The following is a 21589-nucleotide window of genomic DNA, read 5'->3' as shown; positions in this document are numbered from 1 at the left end:
AGCCTCGTCAGCATCCTTGTTTTTAGGAGGAATGCGATTATGAGGTTTAACTAGTGACCTAGGTTTGTCTCTGGAAAACCGTTTACTTCTCTTTAATAAGATATGTCTAAACTGTCTTGTGATCATCGAGACTGATTTGTCAAGATCTTCATCTGATGAATCAGTCTCAGAAAGATCATCTTCATAGGCGCAAACACTTTTACCTTTGTCAAGTAATTTAGTGTTTATTTGTGCTTCGAAGGCAACATCCTTTCCGTTTTTGGATGTATGCTCATGATCAAAGATCTTTAGCTTTCCAACAAACGTATTTCTGGAGAGCGTATCAAAGTTATTTCCTTCAACGATGGCATGCTTCTTAGAATTGTATCTAGATGGCAGTGATCTGAGAAAACTATATCGTAACACGACATTTCATCAAGGGTTGCAGTACGACCTTTATTCCCAGCGTATTTTCAACGGATTGGACACTCATTGTAAAAATGACCAAAACCTTTACACTTAAAGCACTGTGGAATGTCCTCGTCATCAGACTCGTCAGCATCCTTGTTTTTAGGAGGAATGCGATTATGAGGTTTAATTGGTGACCTAGGTTTGTCTCTGGAAAACCGTTTACTTCTCTTTAATAAGAGATCTCTAAACTGTCTTGTGATCATCGAGACTGATTTTTCAAGATATTTATCTGATGAATCAGTCTCAGAAATATCATTCTCAGAGACGCAATCACTTTTTCCTTTGTCAAGTAATTTAGTGTTTCTTTGTGCTTTGAATGCAACATCCTTTCCGTTTTTGGATGTATGCTCATAATCAAAGATCTTTAGCTTTCCAACCAACGTATTTCTAGAGAGCGTATCAAGGTTATTTCCTTCAACGATGGCATGCTTCTTAGAATCGTATCTAGATGGCAGCGATCTGAGAATTTTCATCACAATGCCCTTTTCAGGAATAGTCTTACCCAATGCAAAAAATGCATTAACAATTTCAGACACTTTGTGTTTAAACTCATCAAATGAATCTTCATATGCCATACGAAGGTTTTCCCAGTCGGAATTAAGGTTTTGAAGCCTAGCTTCCTTATCACTGGTATTACCTTCAAATACAGTTTCTAAGATATCCCAAGTATCTTTAGACTTATTGCACGTAGTCACATGGCGCTGAAGATCCGGGGTAATGGCATAAATGATGGCATTCAACCCGTCGGAGTTTTGCTTTGCAGCAAGTATCTCGGCAGCATCATACACACCAATATTCTTTGGAACGTTTGCATTACCAATTTCCACAAAGGGAGCATCATAGCCATTAACTACATAAACCCATGATTAAAAATCGCGCGATTGAAGAAAAGCTCGCATATCAATTTTCCACCATAAGTAATTAAATCCTTCGAAGACTGGTGGTACGTTTATAGAGATAGCACCTTTGTCCATATCAGAGCTCTACAAACACAGACTTATAAGGTCTTTGATGTGTTTGCCTACTCTGATACCAATTGAAAATGCGGGGGTCTAACAACCACACCCAACATGCGTTTGACAATCTGAGATGACTTACTCAAATATACTTTCTAGAGAATCAACTAGACAGTCAGACTCAATCCAGAGTAAAGTATATCAAAGAGTTTAATATCTCTAACTCTTAATTCAACCCGCAATCAGCAAATAGAAATCTGCGAGCCCGATTGAATAAGAGGGGTAACTTGAACGGTACCAAAGACCAATGTTCAAGTGTCAGTCAATGTAAATAAACAATCAAAGGTTGTATATTCTAATTGATTGATCTTAACACACAACCTGTGATATTTCAATTATATAACAAAATATAATGCGGAAAAGAAATAACACAGACGCCAGAATTTTGTTAACGAGGAAATCTCAAATGTAGAAAACCCCCGGGACGTAGTCCAGTTTGAACACCACACTGTATTAAGCCGATGCAGACACTAGCCTACTACCAATTAACTTCAGACTGGACTGTAGTTGAACTCTAACCAATCTCACACTGATTCAAGGTATAGTTGCGCTCCTTACATTACTGATCCCAGCAGGATACTACACACTTGATTCCCTTAGCTGATCTCACCCACAACCAAGAGTTGGTACGACCCAAAGTCGAAGACTTGATAAACAAATATGTCTCACGCAGAAAATTCTATAGAATTAAATAAATCTGTCTCCCACAGAAATGCCCAAGAGTTTTTGTTCAGTCTTTTAGATAAATCAAGGTGAACATGAACCAATTGATAAACCGGACTTATATTCCCGAAGAACGGCCTAGTATTATCAATCACCTCATAATAATCTTAATCGACTAGCGAAAAAAGATATTGTGGAATCACAAACGATGAGACGAAGATTGTTTGTGACTACTTTTCTATCTTGCCTATCGGAGAAATAAATCTCAAGCCAATTTTATAATTGTACTCGTACGATAGAAACAGCAAGATCAGATCACACAACTACAAGAGAAGTCTACAAGTCGTCAACCTACAGTGTATCGAGAAGAAAGCTAAGGTTAAAGGAGAATCGACTCTAGCAATGCAACTAGTATCACACAGGAGGTGTGGGGGTTAGGTTTCCCAGTTTTTTGAGTTCTTCTTTATATAATTTTCAAATCAGGGTTTGCCAAGTTACCTTGGTAACAAAGCATTCAATAATCACCGTTAGATGAAAAACCTGATTCAACCAGGCTAATATCTTTCAACCGCTAGATCATACTTAGCTTGTTACACACAAATGAAATGTACCCTCGTTTAGGTTTATGTAATTGCACCCAAACGTGTACACTCATGTTGGCTCAACAATGGTCAACCGAAGTTATCCATATGGTTACTCTCATATTAACTTTATTCATCTTAACCATAACTAGTTCAAATGACTCAAATGAAACTAGTTAAAGAGTTGTTCAATTACATAGAAGACACAATTGAAACCAAATCGGTTTTGTTAGAGCATTACTCGGTCGAACTCGCATGCGTTGCTATCTCAAGCATGTTTGTCAATGTTAGTGATCAAAACTATAAGTCTTGATTTCTAGTCTATTATAGCTAAGTCTCGGACTAGGATAGAAAGTGTAGTTGAGATGAAGGACTTCATGGCGATTCATCATACAAGAAGAAGAACTACTCAAGGAACCGGTGGAACTTCTCGACAAAAAGGTATGTGAAGACTTGAAATTATCTGTCACTCAAAAGTCTATCTACTTTATCTCCTACTTCTTGAGAAAAAAAGTCGTATGATTTATATAGACTTAGATTATACACATTTGGTATTTCGAGACGAGTATACCCCGCCTATCTATATCTCAAAATATGTGTTGGTAAGCGTTTCGCTTCGACCATGTTTATCTTTACCTAGTGACGAAAGTCATGATATGTTTCAATCACTTTGAAAATTGCTTTGACGAGAAATGGTGTAACAACTGTATAACGTCCTCTAAGAATGTTCAATGGTTGGAATGAGAGTTTAGATTACATAACCAATGATGGACATAAGTATTATTGTGGAAACACATATGTGCATAAGTCTTATCCCTTGAACCAAAGTTTGCGAACTTTGTTGATCAAGAAAAACCGGAATAATGGCTTATTGCCAAGTACGCGAACTCAATCCACGAACTGCCGAACTTCTCATACCGAGAAATTCTGCTGGAGTTGACAAACTTTTTGCGTGAGTACCAGTCCTCGAACCCAGTCCGCGAACTGGCGGAAAGTCTTTGCCGAGATTTTCTGCTGGAGTTTGTAAACTCTGCCCGGTTGCTTAAGTACGCGAACCTAGTGTGCGAACTTAAGAAGGTTATATATCTGAAGATGATTTCTGAACTTAAACTTATAAAGACTAACGAATGCAATTTGCAAACCGTGGCTATACAGTTCATGAAATGATTCGAGTGAATCAAATCATCTTTGCTTCAACTATGTCTTGTGTAGTACATAAGATTTCCTTGAAATTGAACAACTCTCTAACTAGTTCATTTGAAGTCATTTGAACTAGTTATGGTGAAGAAGAATATGTTGGTATGAAATGCTCATATGGCTAACCTTTTGGTTAACTATTGTTGAACCAACAATGTAGACGTTTGGGTATGGTTAACAAACCTAGAAGCGTGCATTTCATTTGTGTATAACAAGCTAAGTTTTCGATCTAACGGTTGAGAAATATTAGCTTGAATCTAAATCAGGTTTTCATCTAACGGTGGATATTGTTTGCTTTGTGACCAAGGCGAAACCCTGATTTGAAAGACTATATAAAGGAGACATATAGTATTATGCAAAACTAATCCCCACATTTCACGTGTGATACTAGTTTGCGTGCTAGATCGTTTCTCCTTTAACCTTTGGTTTTCTTCTTCTAAAACCAGGTTAACGACTTAAAGACTTCTTTGGGATTGTGAAGCCAGACTGATACTACTTTTATCGTAGTTGTGTGATCTGATCTTGCATATTCTATCGTACGAGTATAATCAGATTGATTGGCTTGAGATTAATATCTCCAATAGGCAAGATATAAAAAGTAGTCACAAACATCTTCGTCTCATTGTTTGTGATTCCGCAACATCTTGTTTCGCTACCATACGATTAAGATTGTTGTGAGGTGATTAATTTATTTAGGCTGTTCTTCGGGAATATAAGACCGGATTATCAATTGGTTCATGTTCACCTTGATTATTATCAAAAGACGGAACAAAAACTTTAGGGTATTTCTGTTGAAGACAGATTGATCCTTTGATAGACTTGTCTGTGTGAGACATATATTTTTATTGTCAAAGCCTGCGATTTTGGGTCGTAGCAATTCTTAGTTGTGGGTGAGATCAGCTAAGGGAATCAAGTGCACAGTATCCTGCTGGGATCAGAGGCGTATGGAGTACAACTGTACCTTGGATCAGTGGGAGATTGATTGGGGTTCAACTACACTCCAGTCAGAAGTTGGCTAGTGTCTGTAGCGGCTTAATACAACGTGTGTTCAATTTGGACTAGATCCCGGGGGTTTTCTGCATTTGCGGTTTCCTCGTTAACAAAATTTCTGGTGTCTATGTTATTTCAGTTTTCGCATTATATTGTTTTATCTTTATAATTGAAATAATACAGGTTGTGCGTTAGATCATCAATTAGAGTAATCCAACCTTTGGTTTTTGATTGTCATTGATTGATCCTTGGATATTGGTCTTTGGTACCATCCAAGTTATTCCTTGTATTTGATTAGTACTCGCAGTTTCTGTTTGGGGAAATCAAATCAAGAGAGAGAGATATAAACTCGTTGGTGTACTTCTAATTGATTGAGTCTTGTTGATTCTCTTAAAAGTATATTCGAGTTTGTCCATACAGATTACTAAGCGAAATATTGGGTGGTGTTGTTAGACCCCCGCTTTTTCAGGTTTGATTCACTCGAATCAATCATGAACATTATAGCCACGGTTTGCAAAGATTGCATTCCTTAAGATTTAAATGTTTAAGTTCATGAACATACCGATTTGAAAAAATAACCAGCTTAAGTATTCGTACGGGTATGCGTACTTAACAACCGGATTTGAGTTTGTAAGGTTTCCAAAATCAGTAGAAATTCTCGGTTCGAAAACTTCCGCCAGTATGCGTATGGGTACGCATACTTAAGGTAACTAGTTTAGGAGTTTGTAATTCCCAAACTCAGTAGATATTTTCGGTTCGAAAACTTCCTCTAGTATGTTTACGGGTATGCATACTTAAGATGACTAGTTTAGGAGTTTGTAATTCCTAAACACAGCAGATATTTTCGGTTCGAAATCTTCTACCAGTATGCATACGGGTACGCATACTTATGTTGTCTCCTTCACCAATTTTGAATACATACATATGCATGCACTTGGTTCCCGGTTTATGGATTTATACACTAATATGAGAACACACTATATATGCTTATATACAAAGATGGTTAAATCATCAACTCTTAATCTCAATCATTGAAACTTTCTTAGAGGACGTTATATAGTTGTTGTTCAGAAACTATTTTTGTCAAAGCAATTTTCAATTTATTGAAATTAGCATAATGAAACATTCCAAGGCAACACCAAATGGTTGTATCACACAAACCATGTTAGATGTAACTCGACAATTTTCATATGATCTTATTCGGACTTTCGTCACGAATGTAAGATGAACATGGCTAAAGCGAAAGCTTGCCAACACATATTTCGAGAAATATATAAGCGAGATAAACTCATCTCTAAATCTCAAGTGTGTATAGTATAAAACTATATTGTAACACGACTTATGTCTCAATATAGGAGATAGAGTAGAAATAGACTTTCCAAGTGATAGATGAGTTTAAGTCTCCACATACCTTTTGTTGATGAAGTTCCACAAGATCCCCTTAGTAGTTATTCGTCTTCAAATGATGAAAACCGAGAGATCTAAGCTCAACTACACTATATATTGTAAAGACCCGCAAGCTTGTCAACACTATTAGACCGGTCAAGTGTCGAATTAGCCGATAATAACTCGATTAGTTTAACACGAACGATAATTAATAGGAATTAATCTAACAACGATCTAGATACGAAACTAGTACCATCGGTTAGATCTCGAAAAGTTATGTGAAATGGACTACTCGAAAGTGTCATTCGGATATCGGACGAAGAAGATATCATCAGTTTTATTTGAAAGGAAAAATAGTCTTTTGAAGTTTAGCCGCCTTGGCAGCCCTTATCCATTATTGGGTGCTTCAGTATTTTCTAGTCGATCTTATCTCCAAATCTGGTCGAGAAGAATTCATTTTTATCCTCTTCTTTCTCTTTTTTCTCATTCTTCTTCTTTATGCATCTTTTTTCTTTCTTTTTCTTTCTTCTGCTCTTCCTATGTTCTTCATTCTCTGATGGTTTGTGAATCAAATTGATGAATTTGAGATCGAAACAAGGGGAGAAATATCATGTAGTGACTGCCGATGAACTGAGAGATATGATATTGATGTTGGAGAAGATTGAGTTGCTGTTATAAATTGAAAATCGGGTTTCTGAAATTAGGGTGCGTAGAATTGATGATGATATAGTGATGTTGAAGGATTAAGAACAATTGGGTTGCCGTTTAATTGGATTTCTAGTCTTATCTTGAAAAGTAATTTGAGTTTGATAATTAGGGTTTCTGCATGTTGTATTGGAATTCGAATTAGGCAAAGATTGAGAAGATTTAGATAAAATTGTAAGATAAGTTTGTTTAATTGAGACTTTTGAAGTTGTTGTGGTGATAAATTGAGAAGATAGATTTATGTTAAATGGAGTTAGGGTTCTTGAGTCGATGTAAGTGAGGATTTAGAAGATTGTCTGGAAATGAGTTCTGTTGATATGAAGAAGCGGGTTGACGTTCTTGGTTCGAAATAGAAGTCTTGAGTTAAGAATTGGTTGGGATGAATTGATGAATTATAGATGAAAAGGTGATGTGTTGCTGAATCAAGTTCAATTGCCTGAGTAGAACTAATCAGAGGTAATGGTTTTTCTTAGTTAATTGAGTAAAGATTTCTGTTCAATTTCGTGTTTATGAGATTGTTAATTGGCATAAGAATTGAGACGCAGGAATTGAGATTGTTTTAGAATGGGTAATTGAAGTGCAGAGTTACTTGGGATGAATTTATGTATATCTGAATTAAGAAATTGAGTTTAAGTAAGGTGTTGTTGCTGTTGTTGTTATGGTTTGTATGAATGAGTGATTTCAAGAGATGGATATGAGTAACTGTGATTATTTGATTGAGTATGATCTCAATTGAAGTTGCAGTGTGATTGAGTTACAGGCTCAGGGGACTGGATTGCGTGTATATTTGATCTGGTATTGGTAATTGGAGATGGTGGTGTTGTCTGTGTTATATAATGCAACAGAAGTAAGATGAATGGTTTAATAATTGTGGGTATGCATGTGGTTATGTTGAGAATTGGGTTACAAGAATGAATGTGTATGGATGGTGGTGTAAGTTGTGATTCTGGTGGAACTGAAGATTCAGTTTGTGCTGGTGGAGTTAATGTTAATAAGAATGCCAGAGAACGGTTAGTGGAGGAATTGAAGTGGTGCTATAGATGTCGATGATTATGTAATGAAATTGAATTTAATATTTTGGAGTGTGTTGAATTGTAAGCAATGGAGCTGGTGCATATATAATGAGTAGAGTGATTGTATCCCTGGAATTGTGGTGGCATGGCTTGCAACTTCTGGTTGCAGGTAAGCTGAGTTTATATTTGTATATCAATTTTGAAAGATGTCATGGAATGAATGTTGATATGGAGATATGCATTATATTTGTGAATTGCTAGAACTGAATTGATAAAGGTGACTTTAATGTATAAAGAATGAGGGTGTAATGGAATCAGTGGCCTGTGCCATTGAATAAGCATGAATCATTCAGTTTAGGTGAATCAAATTGCTGTGCCTGAATCAGTCTTGTAGACTGAGTTAACCCACTGAGTTTCCTAATTGACTCAGTTGACTAGTTGTACTTTGACTTAATCCTGACCTAGACTTAGACGCTGACTGTTAAGTGGACCTTGGACTGTCAGTTTGACCGTTAGTTACTGTTAGTTGACTAGGATGACTTTGTTTTCCTAAATTGATATTTTGGACCCCTTATGGTCCGAATTAGCCTTTGGATTCTTCTACAAAGTTGTAGACATTCTTAAGACCTGGCTAATGGACTATAGAACCAACCTAATTGGATTAGTAAACTTTTAGTTATGTTAAAGATAGAGAATGCAAAGGTGTGGAAAGATAAATGGGCTTAGAACCATTAGTTAGACTTGTATGATTCTTGTGTGAGCCATTTTGGCTGGTTTCTTAGTCTTCTTGTGTGATTAACAATTAGTCTATATTAACAACGATCGATTCAAAGGATGAACCAGTGGATCGTGGATCTCGAGGTAGGCGTGGCTTTTCAGCAAAACAGGTGGGAATACATTTGACTCTTTGATAACCATTATGGTTTTCCTTTACAAAAGTTTATGTTTAACAAACTCATGTATTTCTGTTTGTACGTTCTATGCATTGTTAACTTGTTTCACGATAATTATGTTGATTCTTTCCATGGTTTGGAAAGGACCTGTAATGTGTTGAGGGCAATATGAATTGTTATGGGAAATAAGAATTTCCAAGTGTGGTATATAGGATACGCTCCTTCACATTTATACCTAGAGCTTTTATGATATATTGGTCGGAAGTTTGCGAGTTCGGAATTGTCGATATCAATACTTACGATTAGGTGTGGATTTGGGAGTTCGGAATTGCACAACCATAGTATACATTGTTTGAAGAAGTAGTTTGTCCATATACATGTTTGCTTGTTACAGTGATTTGGTCACTATTCAATGTTTAGGAAAGTATGTATTGTTTTCCATCTCTTGCTTATGATTACTTTAAAGTTAAATGTTATTCTTGTTGGGCGTCCCTTTTAGGGATGATGTGCTCACCCATTCCCACTTTCAGTTTCAGAGAGATCAGAGTTGCGCAGTGAAAGCTTCAGGGGTTGAGTTCGTTAGTTGGTTAACTTCTACTATGTTTATTATGTTGTATATTCTGTTTGTAAACCAAATGACTATTTTATATGTATCATTTGAGAGGAGTTCTTATTTATATATTTTTGAGTGGGGTTAGTTATTGGGTTGAGTTTTGTATAAGTTTTCTTAATTGAATGTTTAAGTAAATGATTTAGATTCTTAGTGTCTCTTTAATTAGTTAATCTCTTGAATTAGTCAGCTGTTAGCTTTGGGGGCTCTACATCTATGTCCTAGTCCGAGACATCTATAAATAGGCTAGAAATCAAGACTTATAGTTTTGATCACTACCATTGACAAACATGTTTGAGATAGCAACGCATGCGAGTTCGACCGAGCAATGCTCTAACAATCTTCCCCTTTGTCAATTTTAGTGAAAAAATATTAATACATATGGATTACAAAATAAATAAAAAATGAAGCGTCTCATCCACATGCTTGATCTCCTTGGCATCTTTAACACGACTCGAAATCTTCGTCACTTCCAAGTACTCAAATGATCCCAAAAGTTGTAAGTTTAACATCATCATTGTTGAGGATCCGTAGGTTATAACAATGAGAAAACAAATGCTCTCAATCATTGTTATACAGTGTCATAGTATTATTACACGGTATCAAAGTTCATTTGTATCACAACTTTGACAACAATACTATGGTGATATGTATCGCTCCCCCTTAGTCAGTACTTTATCTCAACATGAAAACCACTCCCCCTTACATAATGATTCGTAAACCATATGTATTTTTAGTATGAACTTCACATTGATTCTCCCCCTTTTTGTCTATAAAATTGGCAAAAGTACGAAAATTAGTGGGGATCCTAATGAAATTTTCACGGAGATACTTCATGACCAAAAGAGAACAACATACCAACAAATTTAGATGCAATCATAAATCCGAAGCTAAATGCATTCATCAAGGAGTTTACAAGATAAACCCTAAAATATTCCACATCCGCACTCTCCACAAAGGTATGGCGAATAAGCAAAGTTCAAAAGAACTCTCCCCCATAAAATGTCATTCCCAAAGGAACAACAAAGGCGACCTTGCTTTTACAAGAAAAGAAGGATTTCTATGGACAAAATAAAATCACATGAAAACATGAATTTGAATCCAAAGTATTCAATTGAATTATCCATAAAAGAATTAGTGATTAATCCAATCGAAATGCACAATTAAATTAATCACAAGAAAACTCATAATTAATTCAATCGGAACTACACACCTAAATTAACCACAACGTGATTAATTCACTTGGTCATGCTCGACATAAGAGAACTTACGGAGCAACAACTAAAATAAAAAAAATAGAATGATCAATTTAGTTGGTCATGCTCAAACATAAGGAACCTTACGGAGCAACACAATATATGCACAAAGATGTGGATCGGAGATCGACCAATACTGCAGAATATACAAGGATTCATTCTATCTTTCATCACTATTTGCATAATTACATATAACAGACTTAATCCTTGTGAACAAAAGTTCTATCCATTCTCTTATCAAACTAGTGGCATAAAAGGCTTTAACTTTTGTTTGTCAAAAGTTCATTCTATCTTTTATCAATACATCCATACCGACATGATAGAGATAACTTATGAACAAGTATGGGACAATCATAGTTCACGCACGCAAACACACATATCCCATAACAATTTGCAATATATAAAACCATAAAGATTAAAATTGCAAACATCATCTTCCAAAAAACTTAGAATTTAAATCTAAAAACATGAAGATGAAAACGTTTGGAACTAGCTATATGTAATCACAATAATGGCTATTCCAAACCCTAGTTATTCTTCTAAACAAAAACAAGATTAAAAATTCTCATAAGAAGATTTACTAGATATTGAGACCTCTGAAGAATTCTTTATCGTCCCCGAACTCCTTGTCGTCAACAGCAATGGGAACATAAGGTTCGTGGAGAAAGGAGTCAATTCCAACAAACCTTCTAGGCTGATGATGTCGAACCAGGGACTTCTGAATTTCAAGAGTTCTCATCACAAGAGCCTTTATTTGCTGAATTTCCTTCCTTGTTTCCTTCAACTCTTCAAGAACACCAGAAAACTTCTGAGAATTTGAAGGAACAACTCTTGGCTTCCTCACATTCCTTCTTTTTCTTTTCAAAGTTGGAGGCAACAAAGATTTCTCTTTTTTCTTCATGATTGATGGCTTAACAATCATATTAACTTCTTTTCCATTAGAAGACATGATGCTTGGAGTATCCATACGTGTATGGGTTTGTGAGATTAAATCACAATTTAAACTCAACAGGAAATCTTAAGATGAAAGGAGTTTCAGAGGGGAAAAAAGGAATGTAGGGTTACGGAACCTTTATCTACATAGGTTCACGCACGCACAATCATAACCCTAAAGAGAGTAGAATTATCGAGAATAACCCTCTTTTATTGATTCAATAGGGAAGTCCCTTCCAACATGAAAGAATTCCAATCTCAAAATAAATTTAAGAAAAAAAAAACAACTATTTTTCTTTAAGCCTGAGGTGTGCATAATCTTGTCTCTTTTAATCAGGCACGTGAGACAAGATGTACAGAAACAACACAATCCGGTTGTGTTGCGGTGAACAACAATTTGTCCACCATACCCTTTTTGATAGGAATTCATAGACCCTGTCTATCAATTTGTTTAGACCATACTCTTTTCTATAGTGGTCTGACCTATCTTTGGAAATCAACCTTTTTGAAGACGATAAAATCTTACATACATCAGCGGTTTTTTGAACAAGGTTAAGCTTGTCTGCCAAGCGATTTGCTCTTCGTTGAAGTTTATTGACATATCCCATCTTGTGTTTGTACTTGAAACATTTAGACTGTTCATGACCTTTGAGTGAACAATAAGAGCATGTCAATGGATAAAATGATTCAGATCCCTGAGATGTGCAAGCGGGTAGACACGGATTGGTACCTGAAGAATCAGACAAAGAGTTTCCAAAAGAAGGGTTAATTTTCTCTTCCAGATTGGTTGAATCTTATGGAAGGATATCAAGATTGATATATGTATTGCTACAATTATCAAAATCAATATCTTCACAAAGAAGTGGAACACTTGATTTTTCGTCCTCATTAGAATCATAGTGATCCGACATTTCATCAAGGGTTGCAGCAAGACCTTTATTCCCAATGTATTTTCTACGGTTTGGACACTCATTGGAAAAATGACCAAAACCTTTACACTTAAAGCATTGTGGAATATCCTCATCACTAGCCTCGTCAGCATCCTTGTTTTTAGGAGGAATGCGATTATGAGGTTTAACTAGTGACCTAGGTTTGTCTCTGGAAAACCGTTTACTTCTCTTTAATAAGATATGTCTAAACTGTCTTGTGATCATCGAGACTGATTTGTCAAGATCTTCATCTGATGAATCAGTCTCAGAAAGATCATCTTCATAGGCGCAAACACTTTTACCTTTGTCAAGTAATTTAGTGTTTATTTGTGCTTCGAAGGCAACATCCTTTCCGTTTTTGGATGTATGCTCATGATCAAAGATCTTTAGCTTTCCAACAAACGTATTTCTGGAGAGCGTATCAAAGTTATTTCCTTCAACGATGGCATGCTTCTTAGAATTGTATCTAGATGGCAGTGATCTGAGAAAACTATATCGTAACACGACTTATGTATCAATATAGGATATAGGGTAGAAATAGAATTTCCAAGTGATAGATGAGTTTCAGTCTCCACATACCTTTTGTTGATGAAGTTCCACAAGCTCTCCTCAGTAGTTCTTCGTCTTCAAATGATGAACGTCTTGAAGTCTAAGGCTCAACTATACAATCTATGTCCTAGTCCGAGACATCTATAAATAAGCTAGAAATCAAGACTTATAGTTTTGATCACTAACATTGACAAACATTCTTGAGATAGAAATTCATGCGACTTCGACCGATCAATGCTCTAACAGAATAAATTTTTAATCAACTAACTCGTTTTCTAACTGGTTGACCCTGTTACTAAACTGCCAGATGAATGTCAATATTTGTTTGTCATTATTTTATGGTCTCTTTGGTATACAAGAAACAATCTTGTCTTTAACAACCTTAAGGAAACCCATTCTGCTATTAACAACAAAACAGGAATACACATCACTCGGGTACCTCATCGCCTCAAAGATGTTGAAGAGTACGACCTCCCCATAAAATTCCATTGCCAAAGTGCCTTCGTAGACATCAACCTTAGTTCTAGAAGTTCTCATGAACGGTCTACCCAACAACAAAGGTGTAGACGAGGAAAAATTTTCATCATTCATATCAAGAACATAAAAGTCCACCGGAAATATAAGCTCATTAACCTGCACCGAAACATCCTCAATAACCCCTTTCGTGAAAACATTAGATCTATCGGCAAGTTCTATAACTGCACCGGTACTTTTGAGGGGACCAAGATTTAAGGATTCATAAATTGAAGCAGGCATAACATTAATAGATACACCTAAATCTAGCAAAGCTTTTGTAAACATTGTCTTACCAATTGTGCAAGGTACGGTGAAACTACCAGGGTCTTTTAATTTAGGTCGGAGTTTCATCATAAGATACTCCATAGCGTTTTCCCCCACACTCATTAATTCATTACCGGTCAATTTGTGCTTGTTAGTGCACAACTCCTTCAAAAACTTTGCATAGCGAGGAACTTGCCTTATCGCCTCAAGGAGCGGTATGTTCACTTGGATGTTCTTGAATATCTCATAAATCTCTTTGTATAGCGTCTCCTTCTTTGACTTTTCAAACCTATTAGGAAAAGGTAGAGTGACATTAGTAAAAACAAGAGGTTTAGAGTGGGAATTCATTACCAAATCAGCCTTGTTAGGGGTTGTTTCGTCCTCTTCTTGCTCTAAAACAGATTCATGAGTTTCCCGTGATGTTGCCGGTTGCTTAACTTGCTTCCCACTTCTTAGCTCAATAGCATTTACATTCTCTTTATGGTTCAACGGTTGAGAAGGACGATTTCCAGACACTTGTGCCTTGAGTAGATTAATATTATTAGCCAATTGACTAACTTGGTTTTGCACATCTCTCATAGTCATCTCGTATTTCTGCTGAAATTGGTTGAAGCCTTGCATCGACTTCGAAATCTCTTGCATACTTTGCATCATAAGAGTAAACTTGTCATCCACACTTGTGCTTTGAGGTTCTTGCTGTGGTCTTTGCATTACTTGGTAACCACCTTGTTGATTGAAAGTGGGATTCTCCGCAGCTTGCTTATTGGCGTAGCTGAAATTTGGATGATCTCGCCAACCCGGATTGTATGTGTTGGAGTACGGATCATACCTCGGCCTTTGCTGATTTTGGTACATAGCATTTGCGTGCTCCATATTGCCTTCATACGATGGTACAATCACTGCAGAAATTTGTTGCATCATCCTCTCCATATTACACATCCTTTGTTCCATATGAGAAACTTCACTAACTTTGTTCACCTTCTTGAAGAGAGTTTCTGACCGGGAGGAAATTGCTGCGAATTAGATGCCATATTCTCAATCAAAGCTCTTGCTTGTGCGGGTGTCTTGTCAACTAAAGCTCCACCACTTGCGGCATTTATCATTGTCCTATCATTTAATAAGAGTCCTTCATAAAAATATTGGATAATAAGTTGCTCCGTGATTTTGTGATGCGGACAACTTTGACATAATCTCTTGTAACGCTCCAAATACTCATACAAAGTCTCACCTGCCATTTGAACAATGCCACATATCTCTTTTCTGATTTTTGCTACCTTGGATGCGGGAAAGTACTTCTCAAGAAAGAGTTTCTTCATATCGTTCCATGTACTAATACTACCTGCTGGGAGACTGTAAAACCACTCCTTGGCCATATACATAAGAGAAAATGGGAACGCTCTAAGCATAACGTTATCGGTTTCAACGTTCCTTGGTTTCACACTTTCAAGTACCATGTGGAATTCTTGGAGATGACGGTTTGGATCTTCCCCTGCCAAACTATGGAACTTGGGAAATGAGTTGAGCAAAGTAGGTTTCAACTCAATTTCTTCCTCCAATTGAATACACAAAGGTTGAGTGTTCAATTGTGGTGATGCAAGATCCTTGAGTGTTGCCATATGAAATAGTACCTGAAAATAAGATTCTCAAAAATTGTATTAATAATCTAAAAGTGAAACTAAAAGCAAAAAAAAATAGCTAAAAAGAAAAATAACAACTTAATACTACCACTGCCTCCCCGGCAGCGGCGCCAATTTTGATGTGGTTGTCAACCTATCAATAATAATTCTCTTATGCTACACAATTCTATAAAGAAGTAGTGAGGCAAGTCGAGTTCGTATCCACAGGGAGGTGTGAGTTTTAAGTTATTATCTAAGACAAATTGTTGTGTTGAAAGACAAAAGTTATAAGATTGTAAAAATTGTAATTCAAATTTTAAGATGAGATTGACTAAAGATTCATTCGCCACTACCAAACAAGATATTATTAATCATACAAGTTCTACTTTCAATAAATTTCGATTGTTAACAACTTTTAGACAAGTTATAAGCTCAACTAATCTTCGGATTCCTTAAATCACCGCATAGAATAAGTTCTCTAGCGGATTCTAATCAAATGAACCACCTAAAATAAGCTCTCTAGGTGTAATTCAATCAATTGATAAATTTGTGAATCAAGTTGCTCCTAGCCACGTGTTCGTAAGCTCGGCACGTTAACCTAGGGTTATCTTTTACACACTATTGCATACAAAATCCCTTTGCAACAAATAGTGCTCCGCTACTTATGCAAAGATCACTCTAACAATTTCAGATTAAAGTTTTCAATACTAGCATTAGAGTTGCATACAAGATACCTAATTGCGCACTTAGATAGCAAGCATACATCTCATGGTCAAAAAAACGGTAAAAGATAATCAACAAAAGAGTATTTATGAAAGAATAACTTGCTTGAATTGATTAATAAAACATGCTTGGATTTTTGAAATTCTCCCCAATCAATAAGGTTATTAGCTACTCGTATTCTTAATAGTAAAACACATGGCTTAAAAGAAGTTCAGCAAAGCAAATAGTTGAGATGAAAATCCTGACAACAAACCAAGTTGTTGTTGATAATGCTCAGGTTCAAAGTTTTGTGTCGTCCTCTAGTGGTAAAAAAGATTGTTCTGTATCTGCGACTCCTTTATATGTTTCTTCTCCTGCACTGTCGTACCTTAAAACAGGCCCAGCAATCTTCAACATTCACAAACCCTACCGTCTTTCATATCATAGCCGTTCAACTCAATAACCAGCAGACACATCACCCTTTCTTAGCTATTTTCACGTAGCCAAACTCTATCCAATACCGAGATTAATCGGTACCCAAGTTTGCTTACCCCGTTGGCTTCTAAATATGATCTCTAGCCTTTGCCAGAAACTCATCATTCACTGCACCCATTTACGGCAAACCAGCAAAGACATAGTGCAGTCGAACAGCTGCAACTGGCCACTTTGCACTATATTTTTCTTCTTCTCAGCACCTTAACCAAGCTCCTAACAATTGCCAATTATCCCTTCTTCACTCCTTACAGATTTCCCGAACCATAACTTGATCAAAATCCATCTAGTTCACTGCCAAAATTCGAACTATTATATCACCATAACTCAGCTTCTTCTATTCAGTTGCAAGCTTCCAACAACTGCCAAATACACCCATTGAACCACGGCAGCACCCACATACTCAGTCTAGCAATATATGTCTTTAGACTGCATTTCAGCTCAAGACAACCAACCACAATCATCGCAGACTCGAACCATTTTCCTTACCATTGATTCCTTGTCCATCTGGGTTTCTTCTTGTCCCCGGAATCACTCAACTTCACCACCATTCCGTCCCACTTTGTATGGCAGCAACAATAAACTGCAGTTCAGCTGGATTCCAGGCTACAGTCTTCAGGTTCGTACCAGTTGAACCTCCTCCATATCACAGCAGCGACAACACTCGAGAACTTGATGATTCAAGCATTTTCACGAACACTAGATGAGCAGAAACTGATAGTGTCTTTATGCATTAACAAATCCCATTCTTTAGTTCTCCAGTTCCTGTAAATTCAAGTTCAATCAAACCCATAACTCCATTTCACCCAGGAACTGCAATTCATTCATAATCTCATTCTTTTGTGAGCCTAAGAACAAGGCAGTCAACACCATCTTCTCTTGCTGTTGTAAATTCAAACTCCAATAACAGCAGCAACCATGATTCAGCCACGACAACAACAGCATCAGGTCCTTTTTCCCATTATGTTCATACGACTTGTACTCCATTCCGTGTCTTCAAAAATCAGTCAAAACCCCTTCGAATACACCCCCAAAACTGGACAGCAACAGCTTCATTTCTTGACTGTTTCGGCTACAGAAAATAGACTCAAAACCAACCCAAATTCTACTAATTCGAAAACCCATCTTCTTGAGGTTTGAATCTTCTGAATTATTGCCATCCTTGCTCATCAATCGCCATCAGTTCAAGCCATCTTCCCATCTTTCTTATCGACAAATCTTTTCAGACGAAACCCATCTTGTTTTTGTATTCTTCTCGTCTTAGAATACTTCTTCCAACCCTTGGTAGACTAACATGAACCTTGGCCAGTGACGGCAATTGAGTCTTGGAGCGGCAACAGCAGGTTCCGGCAACTGTTCTTCACTTTACTCTCTCTCTGCTTGTATATTAGTTTGTCAAATTGGTCTAATTTCTCTTCTCTGGATTTTCAGTGCACCAGCACATGTGTGCTTCGCTTGTGTAAACTCCACTGAACTTGTGTGAAGTCCAGTTCTTCTACAGAGTGTAGAAATTTCTGAGCCTAGCTAGGCCCATAACAAATGGGCAACAGGTCCAGCAAATTGTGCCACCACACAAGTTCTATCTTGGTATAACCAAATTGATACTATGATGGGACTATGTTTTGGGAATTTTCCTGATATAAAACATTTAAGAGAAAGGAGTTACCGGTGCTTTTCCTTTCTTTTCGCAACTTCGAGCCATTGTACCTAAAAACATAGAAAAGAAGTGTAATATACAAAATTTCAAGAGAACTAAAAAGAAAAGTGTAAGAAATCGTTATCAAAATTGGGTGTTTTAGACACCTATAAAATTCCCCCACACTTCATCTTTGCTAGTCCTCGAGCAAACTAAACTAATCTAATATACAACAACTCCGTCTCGTCGAGGCTACGGTTACTTTTAGCGGAATGTAACAAGCCTTTGAACCACTAGGCGTCCCTAGTGGACGAGTTATAGTCTCGTGAAGGTTTACTAGAGGTATACCTACAAAACCTATACTCCAACTCATAGTTACTTTTGAAAAATGGAGAATGAACACTAAGCAAGCTATTTAGTTGGCATTTAATCCCGACTCAGCTAATATATACACCTCATCGTCAAGAGAAAAAATTTTCAACTACTTAGAAAGGCTAGTGTTCATTCTAAATGTTTCAAAAATCTCTATAAATCGGAGTTTTGCCTACATCAAAACTTTTTTATGGAACCCTTCCCCCACACTTAAACATGACATTGTCCTCAATGGAAAATGAGCTCTAATGTACGATTCAAGACAGGGCATCCTAACATGATGCAAGCATAATAAACACGTAAGAAAAACTAAAAACTAAAGAATGAAAAGGTGAAAGGTAAAAAATACGATACAAGTGGGTTGCCTCCCACTAAGCGCTTGGTTTAAAGTCATCAGCCCGACTTACTACTTGCACGCATCCTTAGCCAGCGTCAACCTCCTCAACAGCAAAACAGGAATACACATCACTCGGGTACCTCATTGCCTCAAAGATGTTTAAGCGCACAACCTCCCCATCAAATTCCATTGTCAAAGTGATTTCATAGACATCAATCTTAGTTCTAGAAGTTCTCATAAACGGTCTACCCAACAGCAAAGGTGTAGACGAGGATAAATTTTCATCATTCATATCAAGAACATAAAAGTCCACCGGAAATATAAGCTCATTAACCTGCACCAAAACATCCTCAATAACCCCGTTCGGGAAAACATTAGATCTATCGGCAAGTTCTAAAACTACACAGGTACTTTTGAGAGGACCAAGATTTAAGGATTCATAGATTGAAGCAGGCATAACATTAATAGATGCACCTAAATCTATCAAAGCTTTTGTAAACCTTGTCTTACTAATTGTGCAAGGTACGGTGAAACTACCGGGGTCTTTTAATTTAGGTCGGAGTTTCCTCAGAAGATACGCCGTAGCGTTTTCCCCAACACTCATTACTTCATTACCGGTAAATTTGTGCTTGTTAGTGCACAACTCCTTCAAAAACTTTGCATAGCGAGAAACTTGCCTTATCGCCTCAAGGAGCGGTATGTTCACTTGGATGTTCTTGAATATCTCATAAATCTCTTTGTATAGCGTCCCCTTCTTTGACTTTGCAAACCTATTAGGAAAAGGTGGAGTGACATTAGTAGAAACAAGAGGTTTAGAGTGAGAATTCATTACCAAATCAGCCTTGTTAGGGGTTGTTTCGTCCTCTTCTTGCTCTAAAACAGATGATTCATGAGTTTCCGGTGATGTTGTCGGTTTCTTAACTTGCTTCCCATTTCTTAGCTCAATAGCATTTACATTCTCTTTATGGTTCAACGATTGAGAAGTAAGCTTTCCAGACACTTGTGCCTTGAGTAGATTAATATTATTAGCCAATTGACTAACTTGGTTTTGTACATCTCTCATAGCCATCTCGTATTTCTGCTGAAATTGGTTGAAGCCTTGCATCGACTTCGAAATCTCTTGCATACTTTGCATCATAAGAGTAAACTTGTCATTCACACTTGTGCTTTGAGGTTCTTGTTGTGGTCTTTACATTACTTGGTAACCACCTTGTTGATTTAAAGTAGGATTCTCCGCAGCTTGCTTATTGGCGTAGATGAAATTTGGATGATCTCGCCAACCCGGATTGTATGTATTGGAGTACGGATCATACCTAGGCCTTTGCTGATTTTGGTACATAGCATTTGCGTGCTCCATATTGCCTTCATACGATGATACAATCACTGCAGAAATTTGTTGCATCATCCTCTCCATATTACACATCCTTTGTTCCATATGAGAAACTTCACTAACTTTGTTCACCTTCTTGAAGAGAGTTTCTGATCGGGAGGAAAATTGCTGCGAATTAGATGCCATATTCTCAATCAAAGCTCTTGCTTGTGCGGGTGTCTTGTCAACCAAATCTCCACCACTTGCGGCATCTATCATTGTCCTATCATTTAATAAGAGTCATTCATAGAAATATTGGATAATAAGTTGCTCCGTGATTTGGTGATGCGGACAACTTTGACATAATCTCTTGTAACGCTCCCAATACTCATACAAAGTCTCACCTGCCATTTGAAAAATGCCACATATCTCTTTTCTGATTTTTGCTACCTTGGATGGGGGAAAGTACTTCTCAAGAAAGAGTTTCTTCATATCGTTCCATGAAGTAATACTACCTGCTGGGAGACTGTAAAACCACTCCTTGGCCATATCCATAAGACAAAATGGGAATGCTCTAAGCATAGCGTTATCGATTTCAACGTTCCTTAGTTTCACACTTACAAGTACCATGTGGAATTCTTGGAGATGACGGTTTGGATCTTCCCCTGCCAAACCATGGAACTTGGGCAATGAGTTGAGCAAAGTAGGTTTCAACTCAATTTCTTCCTCCAATTGAATACACAAAGGTTTAGTGTTCAATTGTGGTGATGCAAGATCCTTGAGTGTTGCCATATGAAATAGTACCTGAAAATAAGATTCTCAAAAATTGTATTAATAATCTAAAAGTGAAACTAAAAGCAAAAAAAAATATCTAAAAAGAAAAATAACAACTTAATACTACCACTGCCTCCCCGGTGGCGGTGCCAATTTTGATGTGGTTGTCAACCTATCAATAATAATTCTTTTATGCTAAACAATTCTATAAAGAAGTAGCGAGGCAAGTCGAGTTCGTATCCACAGGGAGGTGTGAGTTTTAAGTTATTATCTAAGACAAATTTTTGTATTGAAAGACAAAAGTAATAAGATTGTAAAAATTGTAATTCAAATTATAAGATGAGATTGACTAGAGATTCATTCGCCACTACCAAACAAGATATTATTAATCATACAAGTT

At 36.9% G+C, this 21589-nt stretch overlaps 2 protein-coding genes, 1 long non-coding RNA gene and 2 other non-coding genes across 5 annotated transcripts; 3 read left to right on the top strand and 2 right to left on the bottom strand.

Moving 5' to 3' along the window:
• Positions 1-6760: 6760 nt before the first annotated feature.
• Positions 6761-9666, top strand: LOC113302156. Its single transcript, XR_003336676.1, has 2 exons — positions 6761-8170; positions 9425-9666. It is a non-coding gene; the product is annotated as an uncharacterized LOC113302156 (long non-coding RNA).
• Positions 9667-13507: 3841 nt separating this feature from the next.
• Positions 13508-14881, bottom strand: LOC113305803. Its single transcript, XM_026554804.1, has one exon. It carries the CDS (start codon positions 14879-14881, stop codon positions 13508-13510), a length of 1374 nt encoding a protein of 457 aa, XP_026410589.1.
• Positions 14882-15112: 231 nt separating this feature from the next.
• LOC113307097 lies at positions 15113-15219 on the top strand. The gene has a single exon (XR_003339033.1). It is a non-coding gene; the product is annotated as a small nucleolar RNA R71 (small nucleolar RNA).
• A 3972-nt stretch (positions 15220-19191) lies between these two features.
• Positions 19192-20175, bottom strand: LOC113305802. The gene has a single exon (XM_026554803.1). The coding sequence runs from the start codon at positions 20173-20175 to the stop codon at positions 19192-19194; it is 984 nt and encodes a 327-aa protein (XP_026410588.1).
• Positions 20176-20752: 577 nt separating this feature from the next.
• Positions 20753-20859, top strand: LOC113307085. Its single transcript, XR_003339029.1, has one exon. It is a non-coding gene; the product is annotated as a small nucleolar RNA R71 (small nucleolar RNA).
• The last annotated feature ends 730 nt before the right edge of the window (positions 20860-21589 follow it).

This window comes from Papaver somniferum, chromosome 8 (assembly GCF_003573695.1).
Source record: "Papaver somniferum cultivar HN1 chromosome 8, ASM357369v1, whole genome shotgun sequence".
NCBI lineage: Eukaryota > Viridiplantae > Streptophyta > Magnoliopsida > Ranunculales > Papaveraceae > Papaver > Papaver somniferum.
This window is presented reverse-complemented; position numbering and strand designations above follow the sequence as displayed.